At 36.2% G+C, this 25,606-nt stretch overlaps 3 protein-coding genes across 6 annotated transcripts; 2 read left to right on the top strand and 1 right to left on the bottom strand.

Annotated features, from left to right (window-relative positions):
* The first annotated feature begins 1,456 nt into the window (after positions 1-1,456).
* On the top strand, positions 1,457-10,871 carry LOC124839796 (peptidyl-prolyl cis-trans isomerase FKBP62-like). 4 transcript variants are annotated; one of them, XM_088099185.1, is made up of 13 exons: positions 1,457-1,739; positions 1,813-2,145; positions 2,693-2,773; positions 2,880-2,960; positions 3,429-3,623; positions 4,167-4,256; positions 7,253-7,428; positions 7,660-7,782; positions 7,872-8,018; positions 8,953-9,054; positions 9,609-9,736; positions 9,843-9,963; positions 10,628-10,871. In XM_088099185.1, exons 1-13 carry the CDS (start codon positions 1,571-1,573, stop codon positions 10,712-10,714), a joined length of 1,833 nt encoding a protein of 610 aa, XP_087955311.1. In that variant the 5' UTR covers positions 1,457-1,570; the 3' UTR covers positions 10,715-10,871. The 4 variants fall into 4 exon arrangements, with proteins under 4 accessions (XP_087955311.1, XP_087955307.1, XP_087955315.1 ...); XM_088099181.1 differs by having other exon boundaries at positions 8,944-9,054; XM_088099189.1 differs by lacking the exon at positions 8,953-9,054.
* Positions 10,872-13,889: 3,018 nt separating this feature from the next.
* Positions 13,890-20,410, top strand: LOC124839795 (WD repeat-containing protein PCN-like). Its single transcript, XM_088099177.1, has 11 exons — positions 13,890-14,182; positions 14,284-14,418; positions 14,722-15,022; positions 15,115-15,178; positions 15,362-15,475; positions 15,627-15,789; positions 16,877-17,030; positions 17,293-17,885; positions 18,584-18,765; positions 19,126-19,407; positions 19,872-20,410. Exons 1-11 carry the CDS (start codon positions 14,021-14,023, stop codon positions 20,176-20,178), a joined length of 2,457 nt encoding a protein of 818 aa, XP_087955303.1. The 5' UTR covers positions 13,890-14,020; the 3' UTR covers positions 20,179-20,410.
* A 1,149-nt stretch (positions 20,411-21,559) lies between these two features.
* LOC148204850 (protein SOB FIVE-LIKE 5-like) lies at positions 21,560-23,071 on the bottom strand. The gene is made up of 4 exons (XM_088107272.1): positions 22,416-23,071; positions 22,250-22,330; positions 22,050-22,125; positions 21,560-21,953 (listed from the first exon to the last, which is right to left on the bottom strand). The coding sequence occupies exons 1-4, from the start codon at positions 22,782-22,784 to the stop codon at positions 21,928-21,930; spliced, it is 552 nt and encodes a 183-aa protein (XP_087963398.1). The 5' UTR covers positions 22,785-23,071; the 3' UTR covers positions 21,560-21,927.
* Between the last annotated feature and the right edge of the window lie 2,535 nt (positions 23,072-25,606).

Below are 25,606 nucleotides of genomic sequence, written 5' to 3'. Positions count from 1 at the left end.
CACGTTCACTACGAGCACTAGGACTTGGGGGGCTTGTGTATCTACAAGGGCCGGACGCCGTACGGAAGGATCCATGTGAGCGGACGCCCAAGCTATGTGAGTGGACGCCCAAGCTAATTGGGCGGATCTCCATACGGACAAGGCGGACGCCCATATCATATGGGCGGACACGACGAGCAAAACCGGACGCCGTACGGAAGAGCCCACATGGGCGGATCCCGCATGGGCGGATCCCACATGGGCGGATCTTCGCGGACACGGCCAGCGAAACCGGACGCCGTACCAAAGAGCCCACATGGGCGGATCTCCGTGCGCGCGAGGCAGACGCCCATTTCACATGGGCGGACGTCCACGCCCGCCAAAACACTAATCAACATGACTTAAGGAAAAGTAGCCTGGTTTAAAGGTAAGTAGAAATTAGAAGCTATCGGGCCGTTTTGGGCCGTGATTAACTTTTCACTAATCCCAGGCCCATAGCGAAAACTATAAATACAGGTCCACGGTGAGTGGTAGATAGGTTACATTGAATGCACATTTATTGCTACTACTGAAAATAGCCACTGCTCTGAAACTGACTTTGGCATCGGAGAATCTTTTGTAGGTCTCCACCCCTCCGGATCAAGAGGAGAGCCAAAGCGCCAGGAGAAGATCAGTCACGAAGACGAGACCGCGGGAGGACTTGGAAGACTTGGAACCGCACAGCCCTACACATCCGAAACAGTTGGCTTTTGATGATTTGTAACAACTAACTACAAGTTAATTACATTAATGTATATATGTGGATGCATTAATGGCAGAAAGCAGAGGAGACTTGCATCATCAATTATATTATTTTATTTCATAAGTTAAAAAAATAAAAGAAAGAAAAGAATAGTCTGGATAATTATAAATAACGCTAAAAAGTGGTTTGGTTTACCTATTTTGCTCAAAATAATCTCCAAAACATGGGCTTTTCTCGCTGCACCTATTTTTTTCTTTAAGTATTTTTAAAAGAATTTCATCAATCTTTAAAATAATTACAATAATTTAATACATGTACTATACTCTTTAGTGAATTTTGTTTTACCATAACTTATGTGTTTAGGATATCTTAATACATATATAGCTTTCAGCATGTTATCCTGTAAGGTTTCTTTTTTCATTAGACACCATTTTGTTATACACTATTATTAAATTTCAAAACAATGATTGTTAATGATCTTGTTTTAACCATTATAATTATAAAATAAAAGTGAATTTAGTTTTACATAATAAAAAAAATCAATACATAATTTCACAATGTAATGAATTATAGATGATGCAAGAAGAATGAAGAAACAGGTAATTAAGATATTTTGAAAGGAAAATTTTTAAACATTTGTTTTTTTTTGGTAAATATTTTAAAAGTAATTTTGTAATTTTTTTCAATAAATTATTGTGCATCTGCCTATTTTGGTAGCCAACTTTTTTACGGATTGTTGTGTTCCTAACATCTCACTCACTAACTCAGGTGAGGAAGAACGCTTTGTGGTTTTTGTTGTTATAAATTGTATAATCAAAGATTGTTCCAGAAAAGACCAGAAAGGGAAAGATGGTGGTGCTGTCATCGGAGGATGAATTCGACGAGGAGCCCGGCGAGGTTATTGAATCAGCGCCGCCGCAGAAGGTGGGAGAAGAGAGGCAACTCAGAGGTCTCAAGAAGAAGCTTCTCAGACACGGACACGGCTGGGAAACCCCCAACTTCAACGACGTCGTAACGGGTTAGTCACCACAACCAACCACCGTGGCTCTAATATTTTACATTCTATCGATATAAATTAGTTATCAATGCAGTTCACCGTGTTGAGACATTGCTCGATGGAGCGGCGTTGGGTTCTTCCACTTGGGACACGGATCAACCCTTGACGTTTACTCTTGGCAATGGTGATGTTCCTGGGTTGGACCGTGGGATTACGAGTATGAAGAAAGGGGAGGTGGCATTGTTCACATTACCTGCAGATGGTGAAGGTGATGTTTGGCGTGATTCCGACTCCGTTGTGCAGTTTGAGGTGGAACTCCTTTCGTGGATCAGAGTGGTGGATGTGTGCAAAGATGGTGGCGTTATCAAGAAAATTGTGGAGCAGGGGAGTGGGAACGACCGCCCTTCTGATCTCGATGAAGTGCTTGGTAGTATTCTACCACTTCCTTGTTGTGCCTGTTTATGCTTCTTTCTTTGTCCTTGCATCAATTGAACATATTACTAAGTAGAGGGTTGTATGTTAGAATGTGATTTTCACAGCCTCTGAGTATGTCGATCAACTGAGACACAGTTAGTTTAATTAGTGGTCTCGAGTTTAGGTTTGACTTTGTAACTGTGGTTTAAATATTTCAGGAAGAGTCATTTGGCTCTTGGTTGTGGTGTTATGATTTTTTCTTGTGGAGGATACCAAAAAGAATAAGTTGACTTCCATATTTTGTTGTTGTACAGATTTTTCACAATACTAACGTAGTAATAATCGGCTTAGATAAGTAGTTATTTCAAAAAGGCAGTAATCTTATCGCACGTGGCGATCCATGATCGGATGACAGTGTTAAAAATCTTTACAATAATAGAGCATTTTGATTTAGTTCATATAGTTGCACATTTTGATGATTTCTGTAGCTGTATTGCTCTTGGCACGCAGTGAAGATTTTGTCAGCTTATTAGTTTGTGTTGGATATTTTGCCATTGCAGTGAAGTATCACGTGGCACTAGTTGATGGTACTGTTGTTGAAGAGACACCTGAAGGAGGAGTTGAGTTTTTCGTGAAGGATGGTATGCTGTTCACGTAGCTCTATCTCTTATTGATTTCATGTAATAGGGAGTATAGTTTCATTTTTCATCTCACAGTTTGTATGACTAATTATGGTGCTGGTTGAAGGTCATCTTTTTCCGATTTTGCCAAAAGTGATCATGACTATGACGAGGGGAGAAAAGGCCGAATTAATTGTCCAACCTCAGTGTATGTTTTTTGTGCCTCTCACTTGCCTAAATTTCCACATTTTTTGGCTTTTCTGGTAATTAAATGAATGGCTTTTTGTATTGGCCGAATTTCCTTATTTTGTTGAGAGTTGGGATACATGAAACTTTGGTGGTCTCAAAATAGGAGCCTGATTGGTGTAACAATCCCTGTAGTCCATTGCAACGTTTATGCTTCTCTCCTATTCAGTTTCTGTTCGCTAGCACTTTGGTTACTTTACCATAATATTCCTTGTTAAATAGACCAATGTAGGTAAGGGAACTGCCAACTTCCAACATTTGGCATAATTCTTTTCTATAAAGTGGGGTTCATTCCCGTTTAACCTTATTAGTTTTTACTGCTTCTTTCAAGTTCTGCTTGGAATTACGCTTATATTCATTATCTTGAGGGGTCTTGTAGTTTGATGACTTGGATGATTAATTTGGAATTTATTTTATATGGTTACTGCAGATGCCTTTGGGGAGACAGGAAGAGATTCTGGAACTGGGCTCTGTCGAATCCCACCAAATTCAGTACTGCATGCTAATATTGAATTGGTGTCCTTCAAGCCTGTGATAAATGTTACTGGTGACTCCAAGGTGCTTAAAAAGATATTGAAAGAAGGGGAGGGTGCTTTCACAGCCAATGAGGATGCACATGTTACTGGTAAAAATTTAAGAAAACAACATAATCAAGCTCAATAAGCTCAACCACTAGTTGATGGGTTATTAATGTAGTTGATTTGAATCAGAACAAATCTAGTTATTGTTATATGATGTGAGAAGAAATTTCAAACCTATGGTCATGGTCATATTATAATCTGTATTCATATTATTAGACTCTTGTGTGACTATAATTTTTCTATTTCCGATTTCGTGCATCTCCTCAATGTTAAAATTATTAACATATAAGTAGTAAATCACATAATCTAATGTTACTGAATTTTGATTCTAGTTTAAAATTGAAATACGATAATTTACCGAAAATTGTGATGAAAGAATAATTCTGTACATACACTTTCCATATTAAAATAATGAGTTGTTGTTAGCTAGTTTCCTGTTGTTATTCCCACATCTAGTGTCGCTTGATGTTATTGGGGACAGGAGTTAATGTTCTTTTTACCATGTTATTTGCCCATTCAATTTCAAATTTAAAGGAAAGGAAGAAGGCTCGGTTGAATAATTGCTTTTGATGAAATTCCTATTGCAGTCAGCTTCACAGCTATGCTAGAAGATGGCACGGTATTTGAGAAAAGGAAAACTGGTGAAGAACAACCCTTGGAATTCATAACTGATGAGGGTGAGGTTTTTCTTATCTATTTTAGCTACACTCTTTTGTACATTGTTTGTTATAATATGAAAATATCTTATCATAAATATATTAGATTATGCTCTAGTGTTAGTTTCTTAATTTCCTCATCATTTCTTAAGATTGACTATCAACTTTCCCTATCTATTGATGATTTGTTCCTTATCTAGCCCAAGATCTGAGGACCGCTCGCCCTTCCCCCCGGGTGCCACAGCCTGCCCCCATCATGGTTGTTCCCCCAACCTCCAAAGACAAGGGGAAAAGAAAATCTTCCAAGGAGAAGTCTTCCTCCTCCCAAAAAAGAAGCAAGAGGAGTTCTCCCGAAGGGCCTCTTCTAACGGGACCGCTCGACCCTAACGTCCATGTAGCCAAGCGAGTGAGCAATAACTTGTCGAGTGAAGAGAACGCATTCTTCAAGTGGATGACTTCTGAGGAGGCTGAGGACATGGCCTTTGAGCTGAACGTGCGGGCGGGGATTTGCATGGCCTTGTCCACAGGAACTCCTAAGGAGACCGCTTATGCCGAGGAGTTACAGATCGCCCAACAGGATTTGGAGGTTGTCCTGAAAGCGAATGAAGATTTGAATCGCCAATTGGATGAGGCAAAGAAGGCTTGTGCGACCTATGAAGAAGGCAAGAAAATGGCTGCCTCTTCCCTTACTGAGGCCCAAACAACTTATTGACAACTTTAGTAGGATATCAATGACCTCAAGCTGAATTATAAAAGAGTGAGTGGCCGATGCAAGGATTTGTTAGCCGAGCGGGATGCCTTGCTGACACAAAAGGCTGAGCTGACCAAGGAGAACTAGATATTTGGCAATGCTATTTATGATGAGCACATTGCCGGCTTCAACAAGGCACTCGCCCAAGCAATTGTCTTCTTCAACATCCCTACTGATTTTGGAGGCTTCGATGTCATGAAATAGATTGTTGATGAGCAGTTGGTTGACATACTAGTGCGTCCCGCTCAGGTCGAGGAAGAGCAATTGGTCGAGCAGGAAGAGCCTCAACGCACCGAGGTTTATGCTCAAGCTGAAGGGGCCAAAGTGGAGGAGGGGGAGGGGGACCCTATGGGTGAGGAGGAATGAGGGACCTCTTGGGGTGTTGAGGTGTTTATATTTTTCAAAAGTTATTTTGTATTCATGGTCGTTTGTCAAACGAAGCTTTTGAGTTAGGCCGCCTTGTTTTTCGTTCGGCCTTCTTTTGTATACCTCCATACACAATTGATGATTAATTGAATGAACACTTCACTTTTCATAAATTGATTTTTTATTATTATTATTATTAATTTGATCAAATACAACTTTCAGTTGTCTAACTTGGCGTTTATGTTGTTGCAATGCGGTTTTTCTTTAACTGTGCCAAATAGGCGTTTACATTGCTTAAGTTGGTCATTGTCAACCGATCATCTGCCTCGTGAGTTCTAAGAGCTCACTTAGATTGTCGTGTATAGGCACGTTCTTTTGACTCGACGAGAGTTCATGAAGAACGTTCCTCGCCAATTGGTTAGTGCTAGGAGTTTACTTAGAACATTCTTTGGATTTGTGATTTTGATGCGACGAGAGTTCACGAAGAACGTTTCTCGTCGATCGGTTAGTGCTAGGAGTTCACTTAGAACATTCCCTTAGACTTTTTGATTTTGATGCGGCGAGAGTTCACGAAGAACGTTTCTCGCCGATCGGTTAGTGCTAGGAGTTCACTTAGAACGTTCTCTAGACTTGCAATTTTGATGCGACGAGAGTTCACGAAGAACGTTCCTCCCGATCGGTTAGTGCTAGGAGTTCACTTAGAACGTTCCCTAGACTTGCGATTTTGATGGACGAGAGTTCACAAAGAATGTTCCTCGCTGATCGGTTAGTGCTAAGAGCTCACTTAGAACGTTCCCTAAACTTGCGATTTTGCGCGATGAGAGTTCACGAAGAACATTCCTCACTGATCGGTTAGTGCTAGGAATTCACTTAGAATGTTCCATAGACTTGCGATTTTGATGCGACGAGAGTTTACGAATAATGTCCCCGCCAATCCATCAGTGTTAGCAGTTCACTTAGAACGTTCCCTAGACTCGCGATGTTGATGCAATGAGCGTTCACGAAGAACGTTTCTCGCTGATTGGTTAGTGCTGGGAGTTCACTTAGAACGTTCCCTAGACTTTTTCGTTGATGCAATTATGGCCACTGGGTTAAATGACTTGTGCAAAGAAGTGGTTAGAAACTTCTGATTTCATTAATCATCACAATGCTTTACATAAAGTTTCTAACTGAAATAAAATTTGAGATGAGATGCATTCCACGAGTGTGTATCCTGTTAAGACTTCCAAGAACGCTTCAAACACTTCCAACCTTCAATCTTTCGAGTACTCGTCCTCCTCCTGAGTACTTGTTCTCATTGAGCTGGGTAGGGGTTGTGCTGGTAGAAGACACTCCAACACCCAAGTCATTCTAGTGCATCAGCAAGCAAGAAATGCAGTAATTAATGAATGTAATTAGCATACCTCATAGGATGTGCTATTTATACTTATTGTTTATGGTTTTTTTTTGTGGATGGGCCTGGGCCCATAAGCCCAAATACTTGTTAGCTTCTAAATTATTGCATTCAACCATGAGTCAATGTGATTAAGTGTTTTGTGTGATGTTGTTCTAGTCGAATAGGGATAGGCCGAGTACATGTCGACTTAGTAGTCTGACATGTATTCGGCCAGGAATGGGTCCTATACTGGTATGGCTAAGAGGTACTTGGTCATATATAGTACAAGTAGTACACATAAGGGTTAGTGATCAAATTTTATTGAAAATATCAAACACATCAAGTCAATATAAGACTATCTCAATTAGTATTGATTCTTTTGCCCTATAACTAAATCTCCATAATTTCAACACATACATTTTCCCCTTGCTTGGGGATGACATGAGGATTTTTAATATTATGACATCAAGGTGATATGACATCAAGGTGGTGATGATAATAGTGTTTTTACTTTGTTGTATGTAGAACAAGTGATTGTTGGTCTAGATCGAGCTGTGGCAACTATGAAGAAGGGTGAGAGGGCCATTATTTCCATACATCCTGAGTATGCATTTGGAAATGTTGAAGTGAAACGAGATCTTGCTATTGTTCCACCAGGCTCAAATGTAGTCTATGACGTTGAGATGCTGGATTTTATCAAGGTAAATAGAACAAAATATTCCCCTTGTCAAATTGAAAATTTTGAAGAACTTTGTTTTTTCGATAACTATGATGGAAACTTGTACCATTTAACGAAGAGTGGAGAAAACCAAAATGACTTGCAGTATGATTTGGTTTGTTTTGCTTTATATATTTTGTTCGTTAGATACATGCCTTTATGTTTTTCTGTGCAGCATTGCTTTCAATACTTCTAACTTTTGTCTGATTTAAAGGAGAAAGCACCATGGGAATTGAATAGTAAGGAGAAAATTGAGGTGGCTGGGAGGAAGAAAGAAGAAGGAAATGTACTATTTAAAGGTGGCAATTACCTCCGAGCACAGAAGAAGTATGAACAGGTAAATCCTTGACTTGCGTTGGTTTTGGGTTTTAAGTTTTGTTAAAGATTCCTTTAGTTCCAAATCCATGATACCTTATTCTCTCTCAGGCGGTTGATTTTCTTAGTGACGATGGATCCTTCGGGTATAGTGAGCAAAAGCAAGCCGATGCACTGAGAGTGTCATGCTGGTTGAATGGTGCAGCTTGTAGCCTTAAACTTAATGACTTTAGTGGAGCAATCAAGCTATGTTCGCAGGTAATAGTCAATCAAGTCGTGCATAACATTTGAACCAGCAACTCTAAGAACAGATTGGCTAATTGGAGAGAATAACTATGGGTGGGAGAAGTGATAACAAATTGGGATGTAAAGTGTTAAGGAGTAAACTTTAAGCCTAATTCAACTCTACAAAACCGGCTTATAAGATGAGGTTTGCATCCACATATATACTCTAAATTGGTCTTTATCTCTAGTTGATGTGAGACTTCTAACACACTCTTCCCACGTCGAGGTAAATACATATCGAGTGTGGGACTAAACATTAGTGGGTGGTTCGATAGCAGTTCCATAACAAGTGGAACAATACACCTAATAAACATAAATTTCATTCGGGGATAGACTCTAACTCTGATACATAATTAAGAAGTGTATTTTAAGTCTAACTTAACCTTACAAAATCGGCTTATAATATGAGGTTTGTACTCACTTATATATTGTGAATTAACCTTATCTCTAGCTGATATGAGACTTTCAACATAAAATAAGTAAAAATAGTTCTCATCAGGATCATGATATGCTTTTCTTGAATTATATGTTGAGTTTCTTGAGGTCTCTGGCTGGTATGCAATAGGGAGAGAGAAACTCTTTCATTCATTGCAAAAAAACTGTGAATTACTGGATATTGGAGAAATAAAAATGGATTTTTTCTGTAATTAGGCTTGGTTTTTAGGGTGTAGCTTCTGCTTAAGTTCCATTCTTCCTGCCGAATTCTTGCTTTCACCTCGTTCTCTCTCTTTGCTTTTAACACCTTAACAGGCTTCACATTTTTGTCACTCTTCTTTCCATTACTGTTACATGTCTGGACAATTAAATGTAGAGCCTTGCTTGCATCCCCTTTTTCCTTGTCTCTTGCTCACTCGGCGTCAATAATACAGCATATTATGGCTGCTGACCCACACTTCAGTATTACCAGGGTATCTGTATGACTATCCATCAATTGTTTCATCTGCTGACGGTGCATGAATGGCTTGTAATGAATGTACTAGTGGAGGGGTCTTTTAGCACTTATGCTGAGGTTTGAGATTTTTCGAGACATGTTTTAACAAATATTTTAGTATTTTTGTCTGCTAAAATCACTTGCTTACATGTTTCAATTAAGAGAAGAATCACACTATGTCTTTTTCAATTTCTATATGTAACACAGTATTGGCTTAAAAAATTGTTACATTACCATGTAAAAATACCGGCAAACTTATAGAACAGCCAAAAAGCTAAACTAACATACTCCGGTGTCATGAAGCTTCTCACTATGTGAAAATATGGGAGAGGGTCATTGTACACAATCCTTGCAAATATGCAACGATGTTATTTCCATATTTGAATCCTTGACCAATCGGTCACTAAAGCACAAGAACTTTACCATTGTTTCAAGGCTTGCCCTCTAAAGTAATAAAACAGTCAAGAAGTGAAAATTTTCAATATATATTGGAAGCTTATTGTATGGTGATGCATGCTAGAGAGCGCTAACGAGGAAAGGAATGTTTTGTATCATCTCATCATTCAATTTCTAAGATGTAGGCCTAGGTTATAAGAGTATCTATAACATTGAATTCCTTACTCTTTTCTCAGGTGCTTGATGTTGAATTTTGCAACGTGAAGGCTTTGTACAGACGAGCACAAGCATATATAGAAACTGGAGACTTCGTATTAGCAGATGTAGACATCAAGAAAGCTCTTGTGGCGGACCCACAAAACAGGTACTTTAAAACTTAAAGGGGTTGATTCTCCTGAAGAGAACTTACTGCTAGATTAAAAATGCATGTTCTCATTACAGAAACATTTTTTTTTATTTTCATTTTTTAGGGAGGTAAAGATAATTCAAAAGAAATTGAAGCAACTTCAAGCTGACAAAGACAAAAAAGATGCGAAGCTATACGAAAACATGTTTGCGTGTAAAACAAAGGACTCGTCTACGGCTATAAAGGTGAATATTGTTTAGACTAAATGCCTCGTTTCTGGTTGTGTATTTGAATTGAGGAATTCTCTTGCCTTAAAGTCCCGCACAACTATTCTTTTTGGAGAAAATAGGGTAGAAGTAGGGTTGAATGAATTAATAGACACTCTTTAGAAAAAAGAAAAAAGCTAAAACAATGAGATAAAATAGACTAATTTAAGCATGAATTTCATGTAAGGACCTATGGTGATAAGAATATCATAACAGGTTCGACTTATGCTCGCCTTTTGTATTTTATTAAAATCAAAACTTGATTTTGAGACAGTTGAAGGTCCCAATTGCTGCTGTGTGGATCTAGGGTCAGATTGTATGCGTATGGACTAGTGTATGTGGATTTTTCATCCATGGCCGAAGCTTAACTAGGAGAGGATCTATTTTAGTTCCCTAGGCTCACATTTATTATTGTGGACGTTTCTTTGTATCCAATGATTGCAGCATCGGTGCTACCGAAACATTCAATTTCCTAGTCTGGCTTGATGCATTATAAAGAAAGATTTCAACAATTTATATGTTGTCACTTTAGGATTTCTTTATCATTTCTTCCCTTTTGCATTTTGTAGTTCTTAATCTTTGTGGCTTCTTGTTGCTTCCACATAAATTATATTTGTAGATAAAACTCACTCTTCTGAAACAGAGATTGAAGGTTGAGAAAGACGAGAGGGAAAACGAAGATGGAGCAAGAATGGAAGAGGACACAGTTGCTGATAGCGCAGTGATTTAACAGTTAGTTTACTGTTGTTGAACCTGTATAGATTATAGTGTAAAGCTGCCATTAGAAAAAACTGCATTGTAGAAGATGGGACTTGCAAATTTAATTCGAACGATAATCTACATGCTCGAATAGAATAATCTACATTAATTTATACCATCATTTCTAACCTTGCCATATTTTAGATGAACAATATACCAATTCGCACCCAAATCTTGTTTATTTGTTGAAGAATTTATTCTTATATATCATTAGTTGGCTAACTCAAGGGTTATTATTGGTAAAGGTTGGTGGTAACATCGGTTTGGTTGGCATAGATCAGCAGAAGACTTTTTCCTTTGCATGGTTGAACTCGAGAATTACCCTGAGGGAATAAATAGGTTGAGTTAGATAGAATCTGTGTCAAATTTGATTACAAAATTATTTAAATTAGAGATAAGAGAAAATGAAGGAATAATATAAATCAGTAGATTTTATTTTATTTCATTCAATCTACAAGAAAATCATTCAAATATTAAAATAAAAGTAACATTATTATTCAAGTTGATGTTGGTGAATATATATTATTATTCATCATTTCTAATTTGCTTCCATGGAATTCCAAGATGGTACTAAGCATTATGGAAAATTTTAAGATTTCAAAATATTTGTAATGTTTCAACAAACGAATAACCACGAAGTTGCCAATGGAGTTGGATGATAAAGAGTTTAACCACTCTAACGTTTCTCTCTTGAGGGAAAGGGAAAATGCCTTGCACCACACCAGATGGTGTCGAAGGCCATTTAGTTGATGAACATTCCAGGTTCTCATCTAGATCAGTTAATTCGTCGTATATCTCAAAGACTGGGGAACTAAAGGCGTATGAGTCTCTATGATGGCTACCATGAAAGGCAACAAGCCGATTGTATTCATCGTTAGCACTAAGGAGATCTCCCTTCTGGCTTTCGTGCTGCCCTCGTGACTGTTATGCACAAGTCTTCTTTGAGCCTGGTTGGGGCAGGCTGGAATTGTTGTTGTTGTGTTGAGGCTTGGGGGCATAGACCCTTGAGCGCTTGCGTTTTCAGCCTTGAGGATCGTCGATTCTCATATTATGTAATTGATTAGGGTGATTCTCAAACTCCTCCGCCACGACATTGCTCGTCATGTTCCTTGTACTCATCATAGGATTTTTGTTGATTGTTGAATACTCGACCTTATGACGGGTATCAAAATGTTTCAAAGTGTAAGGTCGATGTCAACATTCAACATCTAAAAGGTAGTCTAAGGGATCCAAAAATTGTGTTCTACTCCAAGTTTTTTTGTAGCCATTTGTCCACATCGTTTGGAACATTTGTAGAAAACATTCTGATGTCAAAGTTAACTCAATGTTTGATAATTAAGATATTAATAGCGCAATAAGTGCAATCACTCATCTCCTTACTTCAAACCTATCTTTATAGATTTTGGAGTGAGTTTTTTTTATTATCAACAACCTAATTACAACCCAATTATTGATAATCATACTTTACTTTTTAAGTTGTTTAACATTAGAGTTAATCACATTAATAATTGACCTATCATTCAACCTCTGCGACCGTCCAGTCCTAATGATGGTATATTCAAACATCTTATTAATGGTTATCTTATTAATGGTTGACTGAACGATTATATAATACACTATATTTTTGCAAATACTTCAAAAAATATTTAAGCATATAATAATTAGTTTTATTTACAAAACCATTAAGTCAAAGTGATTTTTTTTCTTTACCTTCTTTCAAGTCAAGATTTGGAGAGAATCCATTTTTTCTCTCTTAAAAAGTACCAACTGAACAAAATAGAAATAATTTTAAGAAAATGAAGTAAATGTGATATTTAGAAAATTGTTTCAAGACATTCGAAATTAAATTAAATTAAGAGTGTCAAGGACCAAAGAGCTAGTTTGCCATTTTCAATTTGTGTGTTTACTTTGGCATGTTTAACTTAGTTCACTGGCAGGTTAAAGGTAATCTAACTGACTTTTGTCCTATTGGATGGTTTGTTTATATTTTTATATTTTTTAATTTAAAAGCTAGAATTAAAATAATAAAAATATTAAATTTTCTTTATTATATTTTTGTAAAAATATAAATATATAATACTGTTATAGTTTAAATCATTAACATTTATCATTGTAATTATTAGTATATCAAAATAATTTAATATATAAATGTAATAATTATTTTAATTTATTAAATTAAAAATATTAATTAATCAATTAAAATTTATAAAATATTTATATAACCAAGCCTTAAATATTCATTTATAAATATATCCAAAAAAAAGTTTAATATATTATTTTTTAAATTTTTTAAAAAATAAATTTTTAAAAAATAAATAAAAAGAGAGGTAGACCAGCCTGTCTACCACCCCTGTGACGGGGCCGGTTGTAATTTATAGAAAAGAAATTTACCGTTCAGAAAGAAACTAATAAACTTTATAATTAATTTTGCATTATTAAATATTAATCATTTTTGTAAGAACATGATTTTCAAATGCTTTAAAATTTTTTATTCTAAGGCAAGTATAATATAAGTATAATATAATCACAGATGTTTTCTTCTAATATCAAACACGGACACTATCCGAACGTTTTGATATTATATTGAACATATTAATTCAAAACATATTAAATAAAATTAAACTTAAATGTTAAGTGTCAAAATGATTACATATTATGTAATATATTATCTGTTATAAATATCATATATACAAAAAGATTATATCATCTTGTTATTTAACTAAATTTCTTTAGAAAGATAAGATAAAACAAACTAATCCTATCAGAAGACAAATATGATAATAATTCTACAACAATAATCTAATAATTATTTTATTTTATCATTTCATTGCTATCAAACAAATTATTAACAAATTATCATAATCATTAACTATATTTTTAATGCACAATTTTGTTAGACAAATAATTGAGAAAATCTCTCTTAAATCACAACAATTATCATAAAAAAGTAATTTACTCTTTAAATATAAGAAACAAGGTATATCTTATTATTTGAACTTTAAAAATAAAAAGATGAAACAAAAAAAAGAGTGAGAGAAGCTTGATGGGCCTGAGATACCAAACCCGGAACATATACGGATCAGTCCAATCCAATCCAAGTCCGCGCTTAAACCTCAAAACAAAACCTAACTAATAACTATGGCCGCCTTGGGTTTCTCTTCTACCCTAAACCTCTTTTTCTTTCTCTTTCTCATTCTCTTTGGCTTCCTCTTCTTCTCTCACTAACCAACCACTCTCCAAATTGCGTGTTGCGCACCGTTTTGGGGGGTGAGGCTCCATGGTCGAAACCTACAGGGTAAGGTCCATCGATTGGAGACCTTCGCCGGTGTTGGCGCTTGCCACCACCATCGATGGCGCACGAGTTGCCGCCGCTCGCCAAGATGGCTCTCTTGAAATCTGGCTCGTTTCTCCCGGCGCCATCGGCTGGCACTGTCAGCTGGTAACTACCTAACTCATAACTTACGGCGATCCTTTTTTATCTCGATTCTCTTCCTTGTGAGTGTTTGAATGAGTTCTGATGCATTGGTTTGGCAATTATAGACTATTCACGGAAGCCCTGAGGGAAGAGTGACATCGCTTATTTGGTGCCCTGGCGGTGTCGACGGAAGTCGTTTGTTTTCCTCCAATGTCGATGGCACGGTCTCTAGGTGGGATCTTTTCAACTTGAAGCAGGAGGTATAACATATAATGGAGTTATTTTATTTGGCAATTATATGATCGAAGTGGGAACATTTTTTACTGTGTTTTTTTTTTTGCTGTAGAATGAGGACCATTACTAACTGAAACACCAATTAATAGACAGTCCTAGTCCTCAGAGGATTAGTATAGGTGTGGTTCTTGGTTGTTTTAGTGAATATGTTCTTGGCTTTGTCTGGGTAATGTTTATGGTGTTAAGAATGGTTGGTTGGTTTTCTTAGTTTTTTATTATTATTTGAGTTTGTTGTTTTGGTTTACCAATTGCACACTTGGTGCTTGCAGACGGTGCTGAAATCTGAAGTCTCAATATGGCAAATGGCAATGAGGTTTCCTATTGATGACCAGGTAAAAGATGAAAGTAAGGATGGACCTATGGTGACCCAAAATGGGAACGGTTTCCATGATTTTGATGATCATGAGAACAGTGATAGTGATGATGATTCTCATTCGCCTGGTCCTCTTGAGCGATCATATAGGGAGCTTCCACGCGTGGCGATTGGTTTTAATGATGGACGATTGAAAGTCTATGAAATCTCTGACTCTGATGAATTTATTCTTGTAAAATCTTTTCCCCCTGTCACAGGTGAGATTTTCCTCGAGTTATTTGTCGTGTAACAGTTTCTCGTTGGTTATGTGTTATGGCCATTAAGTGTTTGTTATTATTGCGTTTTACAGGACGAGTTTTAAGTGTGACTTGGAGTGCAGATGCTAACTACATATATTCAGGAAGCAGTGATGGGTATGTATGTGTGCTGCTAATGTTGCTTGAATCTTAGCACCGTTTATTTTCCCTTTATAAAAGCCAAATTGTATGCTCCATTTTCTAAAAAAAAACACTAGATCTGTCTAGCAACATAATCTACATTTCAATAGTAGTGTCCGAGAGTACCCTTATTTATTTTTCTTGTCTGATTCTTAACAGTTTGATACGTTGCTGGAATGCTACATTGGGCAATGAAGTCTACAGGATTACAGCTGGACTTGGAGGGTTGGGCAGTGGGCAAGAACTTTGCATATGGTCATTACTGTCTCTAAGGTGATAGTGGAAACATGCTTTGTTGCATTGTCTTTGAATTTGACTAATATGCATACATCTGCAATCCACGTACACCATCTTGTTATAATTTTGATGGTAGATTTCTTTCAATTTGCAAACTCTTGTCGCTCATTAGATAGTCATTTTCTAGGAATGGTACACTTGTCAGTGCGGACAGCAGTGGTAGTGTTCAGTTTTGGGACAGCCAGCATGGAACTCTCTTGCAAGCACATTCTTTACATAAGGGACATGTATTTGCTCTGGCAGCAGCTCCTAATCACAATAGGGTGTTTTCTGCTGGTTCTGATGGTCAGGTACTGCGTTTTATGATTTGTCAATTCTTGTGCAGCCATAGTTATTCATCTTTGAAATTGAAATTCGCTGCTTATGTTTGCATTTGATTTTATTTGGAAATTTATTTTTGACCTCACGCATTATTTTCTTCACAAGATTTATACTATGTTATTTTTCACTGTTGTCTTGTCATTGATGAGGTCAAATTCAAGTAGTGACTGTATATTTTCCTCTGCACTTTTTATCTTGTCCATTAATATGTGGTGTTGCCACATGGAAATGCATATGATGTTTTGTTGTTGGCATTGTCGGCATACACAAATGCCATAATGCAAATAATAGTAGAGTTAAATGGTTTAAATAGTATAGTCATTAAGAATAAATGAAAACCAAAAATCAGAAGTTGAACCACTAGAGAGGTAGTTCCATTTTTGTTGTGTAGGATGTTTGGCACTTGAAGTGATGAACTTCTTGCCAAGGATTGAAGATGATAGCCATGACCTTTTTGGGTTAATGTGTAGCTGTGTATTTTCCTCAATAGAAGTTAAAAAAACAATGATGTTTTGAAAACACTGATATTTATAGTCATTTGGTTTTTGATATGACCGTTACAAGCCTTTAGTATACTTTTGTCATGTGCACTGCGTGCATTGGATTTATTCTTGGAGATTACATAAGCATGATTTAGTTTGACAGTTTAAAAGGAAGATTAAATAAGCATGTTAAAATAGCGTACAGCTTTAGCTTAGTCTTGTATTTCTATTTTTATTCAAAAGCAAGTCATTACTTTACAGGCAAATTATTATATATTCCTGTCATATAATTGCTAAATATATAGGTGTTTGGTTATGTGTTACATTTGCTGCATCTTCTAATGCATGTGTAGCTGTTTCTCAAATTGTTCGTAGTCAAGGTCCACTGTTGGTCATTTTTTACGGTGTCTCATTTATTGACTGAATTTTGTATATTCTCAAGAGTAATGTGTAATATCATATGGTTCTGTTATTGTTTGTTCATTAATTTTTGATTCAGTTAGTGTTATCCTGTATTTTGTCTGTTACTGGTGTGAAGTATAATAATGTTGGTTTAGTTTATTTTTGTTTGCAGGTTATTCTTTACAAGCTTTCTGATAGTAAGGTAGCATCAGCTGATGATATCAACTATTCTGCTATGACGAAGAGATGGATCTATATTCACCATGTAAGGTCTCATACACACGACATCAGGGCCCTTTCTGTTGCTGTACCGATAAGTCCTGAAGGTCTATATATTTTGTTATTTATTCTTCAAGTATTTATTAGCTTGTTTGGATGAGCTTGTTAAGTTTTTTGTTCTAATGAGAAAAATTAACGTTGTTTTTCTTCTATTTTCTTAATGTGAATCTTTCAGTACAACCAGAAGTTCTTTTGAATACCAAAAACAAGTTTTTATGCTGTTGAAAAGTTTATCCAAATAAGCAGTATCTTTAGTTTTTGTTTATATATTTTCCATTTTCTGTTACTTATCTGTGCTTTTTTGTGTAGGTGACATTAACCCTGAAATTAACCCAGGGAAGAGGATTAAGAGCAGTCGAGGTGCAAGGAAGCCTGCTGATTTTAGTTACCATAAGTGGGCTCATTTGGGGGTTCCCATGCTTATATCAGCAGGGGATGACACAAAACTTTTTGCCTACCCAGTCAAAGAATTCACCCAGTTCCCTCCTCATGACATCTGTCCTGCACCCCAAAGGACACCCATTCAACTAGTACTCAATTCTATTTTTAATCAATCTAAAATGCTTTTAGTCCAATCATCAAAGCACATAGATGTTCATTTGCTACCGCTTAAAAATGGTTCCACCCCTGGGGCCCTAACGAAGACCGAAATAGTTGCTCGAGTCAAGAGTAAGGCATCTCGTAAGATAATTTGCAGCACCATTTCTAATTCAGGGGCGCTCTTTGCATACTCTGATCATAAAAGGCCTAGTCTTTTGGAACTGAGAAGGTGTGAAATGGGCAAAATCACATGGAATGTTGATAGAAGGGAGCTTCCTCAAAGGTTACCATTTGCCCACTCTATGGTTTTTTCTCATGACTCTTCCAAGTTGATAGTAGCAGGTTGCGACAGAAGGATATATGTAAGCCAGTGACATGCTTCAAATCTGTTATAGTTAATTGTTTTAATAATGGAAGTTCTTTCTGCTTGTCAGAATTCCTGAACTTGTCAATATGGTTGTTATTATTGTGATGATTGTGCTCTGTATTCTGGTCCCTTCTTTGGTTGGCCCTGGTTACTTTTTGCACCTAAACCTGAAGACTGTTTTTAGGGAATGTACTTTGTTTGTTATTGCTCTACAGATAGGATCTGTAGTCTAACCAACTGTGAATCTGCCACATCCTCCTAGAAAAATCTACAGAACTCTTTATTATTAGTGATTTATTGAACAGTTTCCATCCTGCCTGCAAATGCATGATCAATTATTGAATAGCGTTATTCTTTACTGTACACTGGTTTTTATAGCATGTAGTTTATTTATTGATTACTTATCAGTAATTTCCAAATTATATGTTAAAATACTGTGATCTTAAGTTGTAAAAATGTATGTTTTGTTGATACTTTTATCTTTTGAACAGTGTCCTCTCCACTTGCAAATGCATGAGCACTTGTTCTTGTTTGCTATCAGGTTTTCTAATCTATATTGGTTTGTTCAGTTAACTTCTAAGTTTATCTATTGTTTGATTTGTTTCAGTGATTTCCAAATTGTTTAAATTATATGATCTTAGGCTGTAAAAATCTGTTTGATTTGTTGAAACATAATGGTTTTAAATGCTGTAGGTTGTGGATGTTGGGAAGTCTGAATTAGTGCATACTTTTACACCACGTTGTGAGTCTCAGGATGAGGATTTGCCTCCAACTGAGCCACCGATAACGAGATTGTTTTCTAGTTCTGATGGGCAATGGTTGGCAGCTGTGAACTGTTTTGGGGATATATATGTATTTAACCTGGAGATACAAAGGTGAGATTTCTAATTTGCTTAATCTTTCCTTTTTAATTCTGGATACCCATTACTGCTTCTCTGAAGATAGTTGGTCATTTTGTTTTTGATAAGAAATTTGAAAATAAAATAAACTTTTGGGGAGACAAATAGTTGTTGGACAATCTTGATAGAGCTTTGATTGGATGTTTGTTGCTTTTGCCGTGGTAGTTCTGTAGTATAACGTTGTATTCTGATTAGGTGTTGTAAAATAGCAAAGGGTGTTATTCTTTCCCCTCTTTTGTATGGTGTGCTTTTCTTTACAAGCTGGCATTGATTGCATGAATTATTTGATGTTGATATTTTGTTGTATTTTATATAATAAACTTGCTTGTGTTGCAGCCAGCACTGGTTCATTTCAAGATTAGATGGCGCCTCTGTTACAGCTGGTGGATTTCCACCCCAAAATGACAACGTTCTGATAGTTACAACATCCTCAAATCAAGTGTATGCACTTGACGTAGAGGCCAAGCAGTTAGGAGAATGGTCCAAACGACATACTTTTGCCCTTCCTAGGAGATACCAGGAATTTCCTGGTGAAGTTATTGGGCTTTCATTCCCTCCAGCAGAAGCTTCATCTTCTCCAACGGCAATATCATCTTCGGTTGTTGTTTACAGCTCTAGGTAAATATGCCCTTTTCTTTTTCCTTGTTAATACGAAGTTGACAACTTCCATTTGTGGAATGATAAAAATCAAATATGAAATGAGCATGTTTTATGAAAAATAGTATTTTTATACATGTGATAATAAGCTCCCTATTACTTTATTACTCGTGCCCCCTTAATGTTTTAGGTATTCTTTAAATTTTGTTGTTGTGAAGCTTAATATTTCTGTGATAGTTTTTTAGAATATCGAAAGAAAGATTTGCTTCTAGGTTTTTCTCTGTTTTTCCTGGTATCTTCAACAATCAGACAGTAATGTGATATCTATGCCTGTTGTTTTAAGACACATGATACATGGAAAGTTAACCCTTAAGTCAGTTGGTTTCAGAATTGTGATTCAAACTAGAACTACGAAATAATTTTTGTTTTTCTATTTATTTATTTTTTAATCATTTTCTCATGTTTGAAAATTATTCAATGTTCAGGGCAATGTGCTTGATTGACTTTGGGTTGCCTGTGGAGCAAGATGAAGGTGATATGCTTAACACACAAGATTCAAGGTCTGGGAATTTACAATATTTTAGTGTTAAGAAGGGGACTAAGAGGAAGTTTGAAGTTTTACCAATAGATAAACCTGTTAGGAGGAACTTTCAAGTTCTACCATTAGAGAATCCTGTTTTATTTTTAGCTCATACATCAAAAAATTCGTTATTTATAGTAGACAAACCCTGGTTGCAAGTGGTCAAGAGTTTAGAAGCCCCACCAGTCCACAGACATATATATGGGACATGAGCTTTAAGCAGCTTAGAGAATTGTTCTCAGCTTTGAGGGGATATGATGGGGATAAAAGTCCCTTGTTTTTCTTTTTTGTCTCGTCATGGTTGGGAGGATCTAGAATCATGTATTGTGTTATCATAATCAATTTTGTTCCATTAGTAATAGCTTCAATTTACATTTTTTTATTTACACAAGTTCTGTACTTTTACTCTTAATCAAATCCCCAGATTAATTTTGGCTGCTTTTATGTATTATAATCTTGACACTTCTCATACTACATGATTAATATGTAATTAAAATTTCATATAAAAGCAGTTCGTTTCATAACAAGATTTTTGGCGATTTAGTTGTATTTATTTCCTTTTAATTTGAAAGTTATTTTCTTTTCCTTGATTTTCTCTGAAGTATTTTGGAAATTGCACAAAGACTGTTACACATGCCTAGTGTATTGATCGGATGGAGTAAATAAATAGAGTAAACTGAAACTATTTTCCGAAAACTCAAGTTGAGGCGTTGATTGGAAGGAGAGAGCGTGTATCCAAAGCTTTCAATGCAATAGTTGCAGCAAGCGCTCAGTCTGATTTAAACCTCTCGTTTATCACATCTTAAAGTTAGAAGAATGATTTTAATGTTTACATCTATCAAAGAATATATTTAAATTGCGTAGGAATGTATTTGGGAGAATCTGGAAGCAACTTAATTTTATTTATTAAGCGTTTTCTAATTCGGTGTATATGTTGGAAAGCTACGCGAGTCTTCCATTCTAAATCTCGCGTGTTCCATGGTTGGCATTGGAGGAGTTGTAACACTGTAATTTCCAATTACAAATATTAATTAAATAGTACACAATAAAGTAAGAATGACAGGTGAAATAATAATGAGTTTGTCCGTTTCCAAATATCTGAGTTATTTTGTAGTAGATCCATGCAGTTGGTTGGAGTCTGAGGATATAAAAACTACGAATAAAAGATTTTGTTTGATATATATCCTACCAAAACAAAAGTTCAATAATTGTAGGGAGTGTTATGAATGGATGAGAATTGAAGTGGAATAGTTTTCACAAGGTGGTGGGGTTGCTCCTAAAATGAAGGTTGGCTTTTGGTTTGATTTGGATACATTGTCCATTTTGGGTGTGAAGCTAAGTTACCTTGCCACATTTACCCACCCAAAGTGGTTGTGAGCTAGGCTGGCACTGCCTCAACTTATTAAAGTGGGTCACTACTCATTACTAGGCCTTTGGATTTGATATATGCTTCATGCTGGTGAGTGGTGAAATGACTTTTCCTTTTTCTCTGGCTCTCTTGCTAGCTAGCTGTGTTCAGTGGTGAATTAGTTAATTCGGTTTTCTTTTGTGTTTATTATTACTGGAGAAAAAGGAGGAATAGTGAATACCATATGAGGAAGAGTTTGTGAATAGTATCAAAAGAACACGACCTGGGAGGTCCCAGAGATGCCTGCCACTAATGACAACAAAAGAAAATGGAGGACACAAACCTTATTCAGTTTCCTATATTCTCTTAGGTTGCTCCCAATACCATAGGCAGTAGCATACGAGTAGATTAAAAAAAAAAAAAAAGGTAAAATTACAACATAAGAGCTTTTCTTTTTTAAAATATTTTGAAAAAATAAAAAAGAAAAAGAAAAAGAAAAAGGAGTTCCTTTTGCCAGACATTGAGTAGCTTCTCTCCTTTGACCTCCATTCTTCTGGTCTCTCTTTCCACAGCAATGCAGCAACAACAGTGACAAGGTCTACAGCAAAATAACTCATTTCCCTTCTTCATCAAAACCACCTGATCAGAACACATAACAAAACCCTTGTTAGCATATTTTCCCATCACTCTTCTCTCAGTAATAAAACTAAATTTTCAACCCAAATGGATCTTCACCTTCTTCCTCTGTGGCAAGCTTTCCAGCTATAGACCTCTCCAAGAAACTCAAGTGCTTCTTGAATTTTGTCTTTTTCTGCACAGATCAATAAATTTAGCTCAACGCAATGAAAATTCTCCATGCAAAGGCTTAATGCTTTTACTTATAACATAACAGAAAAATTTGATGAAATAATCAAGCACTAGAACTTGAGTTTTACCTTTATTCTTGTCGCAGATACGCATTGAGAAAAATCCAATGCACTCTCAACTTCTCCATTCCCGGGGAAACTGTCTTGCTTCTGCTCAAGAACAAAAGAACCAACCCATTAGCATTTTTTCTTTTTGGCTGCTAAGCATAAACATATTTTTGTGAGTGAGATTAACCTTGTGACTCTCCACGGGATAGTTGAAAAACGGAGAGCTTGCAGTGTCATCGAGAGGTGAAGACTGTTGACTTCTGCCATATTCTTTGACCTTCTTCTTTTGGGATTCTTTGGTTGTAGAAGAAAGGCAAGGATACCAATTCTGACAACAGTATTCGTTATCATAATGTGGAGGTCCAGAAGAAGCATCAGATACCATGGATAAATCTTCCTCAGACTCCTCCATTCTTGCTCCCTTTCCTTCATCCTCCACCACCCCACTTCTCCTCCGGAAGTAATTTTCAGAAAGAGAAGATTGGTCCAAATAATGGGTCCAACCGGATTCACTACCATTACTGTATTGTGAAGCAGAAGATATTTGATAATCCATTCGACCCTTCTTTCTTCAGGCACCAAGGTTGGTGTTGTTTTAATAGATTTTCAATATGTCTGATATGAAATATGATCAAGTAAAAGGCGAAGGATGAAATGAAAGATCATATAGTGGTAGAGGAGCTAGAGGTAGCAGCTGCTTTGATTTCCCTGTGTCTCTTACCCCTTGTGCTTCTTATGTAGTTCTTCTTCTAAGCACAAGTAAGAAAAGGAGTAAAAGGAGAATTGATATAAAAAAAATAAAATAAGAAAGAGGTAGAAAGAGAGAGGAATTGTCTAAGAATTGTAAACTGGTTCTGTCCTTTTGCACAATCCTTTCGCCTTCTTATTTTATCTTTATGCGAATGAATCAATATTGCCAGTTGGCCTTGTGAACGTGTGTGTACGAGAGTGTCTGGTAGTGAAAGAGTGAGAGAATGTGATAAGGCGAGAGATTATGATTTATGGCAGCATTGCATTGCATTGCATTGCTCCCATAAAAACATAGTGCTGTCCTTTCAGGACAAAAGTTAATCTTAATTTGGCCAAGTCACAACTAATGATACTTTAATGATTAGATTTTTGTTTCTATTAATGGTTACTACTCTTGTAATTTGACTCCACAATAAATGCACTCTGCTCCCTCTCCTTAGGCTTTGCTTATCTTCTTCCACACCCTCAAATATTGTGCTTGCTTGCTTTGCAACAACCAACAAACTACAGTTTCTCACTTCATTTATATGACTGTCACCCACCAATCAATATTTAACTCTCAAGTGAAGTTCAGCAGTTTTGAACTTTCCCTTTTTCCAGCTGAAATTGGGGAGCTCAGAAAGTACCCAGAACATGACATGCCACACTATAAAGTTCGAGGCTTTACAATTTCACAGTTTTAATGTGCATAATTGCCATTCTGGAACTATCTCAAGTGATTGTTTAGTTGAGTTTGGTTATTCATTTTGACATAAATTACCATCTTCAGTAGCTGTTTCTTCTCTCGTACTACAACTTCCATAAATGTAAGTCTCCTCATAGAGCTAGACAGACCCACGTTTCATTGAAAGAAACCACTAATGACCACCTGATTTGAATGTGCCACTAATGACAAGCATCTGTGCTTACAATAAAATATAGCAGCTCACTTGAATTCTGTCTTCTCTTAATGCTTATTTTCTCTCTTTAGTCACAATACCTTTTACCTTGTCATGTTTTGTAGGAATAGTTCCATACTATACTCACTTTTGACCCCTACTTGTCAAGGAAAGAAAACATTGTTCACTAAACAAACATTTTAGTGACATTAGGATATCATTACCCTTGATCTAAAAACACATTGAAGTGCAAAAATAATGTTACCCGTGTGGTATCAGAGTTTCCCCAATAAAGATAATTGAAAGTTACGTGAGAGTGAAATTTAATGCAGAAAGTGAACCACTCAAGGGTTGAGAGGACAGTGTAGAAAAGATAAAGCATGAGGATGCAAGGGAGTTGATGGAGTACAATTCAGATTCAGAAATGGCACACAGGTACAATTTGCTCTTAGTGACAAAAACTCACCTCGTCCAAATGGTAGAAAATCCATATAGTACTTAGGACAACACTATACCCCACTCAGTAGAGAAAATATTGTCACATTTGGGTAACATTAGCCTTCAAATCTGATGTGTATGTATGTAGCTTATTGTATGTACTGCTACTATGCAATGCAAGGCTTCAAATCATTCAAACCATTCAACAGTAAAAAACAAACAAACAGTGGTTTAGAATCAATCAATCAATAAACCTTGCTTTCCTACACTGGTTTCATGCCCATTTACTATATAGAATTGATGAATTAAAGAAAATTAGTGAGTGACCCTACCACTTTTCAATAAGCCATTGAACCTCTCTGTATCTTTTTTATTTTTTGTTGTGTGGATTGACAATGAAATGTGACTTTATGTAAAGATCATAGGGCCACTACATGATTCTGGTCTGACTCCAATTGGTCCCTCTCTTTTAATACAATGTGTCCCTTTGCAGCTTTCTAATGCATTCTGCTCTGTTAACCACTGCGCTTATCCATCTCAATCATCTCTCTAATCCATCTTAAATAAACAAACAAAAACATCATGGAATTTAGGACTTAGGACCCAAATGTTCATGTAATCACAACCAACCAAAACATCATCATGCACTAAATCTAAATGCTCTTTTCTGCCCTTTTTTTTATTCTGCAATTTGATGCAGTAAACCTTTTTTTTTCTTTCATTCTCACCAATCACAGATCTACTGTTTCACTGCTTCACACACTCAATTCCAAATCTTTCTGTTCAAAGTTTGAAGTCTATCATTTGAGACCACTAATTTTTAATTTGGGTATACAAAAAAATTAAACTTCACTTGCTCTCTACTTATGCAATCATTTCTAGTTTGTCCCGAATGTTTGTTAATATTACAAGACTGTGTACTATAAAGTGTAGGAATTAAATCAAAAGCAAGCATGATGTGTAAGTAAGAACTAAAAGTACAGTGCTTTTTTGTCCAAATCTGTGATATTTAATTTTTACTTACTCCCTACCTTACTATGTGTTGTTACAAAAACATCAACATAAATTGCTGCAATAAAACATACCACAGACCAAATCTAAAATAATGATTACAAATCGAAGTACTTATTTTGGAAAAGTCTCATGTTCCATCTGAAAATCGAGTGACAATATTGTAAGCTTTAATTGAGGATTTCGTCTTCCAAATCTTCAATTTTCTGCATTTGATTTCTATTATTTAAAACAATATTTTTCACTAAATAGGTATTCTGTATAGTTTTCGTTTTTTACTTAGCCTTTCTAATTCCGATAC

This window comes from Vigna umbellata, chromosome 1, assembly GCF_029865625.1.
Source record: "Vigna umbellata cultivar VRB3 chromosome 1, Vumbellata_1.0, whole genome shotgun sequence".
NCBI classification, from domain to species: Eukaryota; Viridiplantae; Streptophyta; class Magnoliopsida; order Fabales; family Fabaceae; genus Vigna; species Vigna umbellata.
The sequence above is the reverse complement of the archived record's forward strand: the minus strand, read 5'-3'. Positions and strand labels throughout refer to the sequence as shown.

Excerpts from the sequence above, each read along its gene's own strand:
- LOC148204850 (XM_088107272.1), bottom strand. The coding sequence starts at position 22,784 with ATGGATTATCAAATATCTTCTGCTTCACAATACAGTAATGGTAGTGAA. Across the intron at positions 22,126-22,249 it reads TATCTGCGACAAGAATAAAG|AAAAAGACAAAATTCAAGAA; the intron begins GTAAAACTCAAG and ends TGATCTGTGCAG. Across the intron at positions 21,954-22,049 it reads GCTTGCCACAGAGGAAGAAG|GTGGTTTTGATGAAGAAGGG; the intron begins GTGAAGATCCAT and ends TGTTCTGATCAG.
- LOC124839796 (XM_088099181.1), top strand. The coding sequence starts at position 1,571 with ATGGTGGTGCTGTCATCGGAGGATGAATTCGACGAGGAGCCCGGCGAG. Across the intron at positions 7,429-7,659 it reads AGATGCTGGATTTTATCAAG|GAGAAAGCACCATGGGAATT; the intron begins GTAAATAGAACA and ends TCTGATTTAAAG. Across the intron at positions 8,019-8,943 it reads CAATCAAGCTATGTTCGCAG|TATTACCAGGGTATCTGTAT; the intron begins GTAATAGTCAAT and ends CCCACACTTCAG.
- LOC124839795 (XM_088099177.1), top strand. The coding sequence starts at position 14,021 with ATGGTCGAAACCTACAGGGTAAGGTCCATCGATTGGAGACCTTCGCCG. Across the intron at positions 15,790-16,876 it reads CTGCTGGTTCTGATGGTCAG|GTTATTCTTTACAAGCTTTC; the intron begins GTACTGCGTTTT and ends TTTTGTTTGCAG. Across the intron at positions 19,408-19,871 it reads GTTGTTGTTTACAGCTCTAG|GGCAATGTGCTTGATTGACT; the intron begins GTAAATATGCCC and ends TTCAATGTTCAG.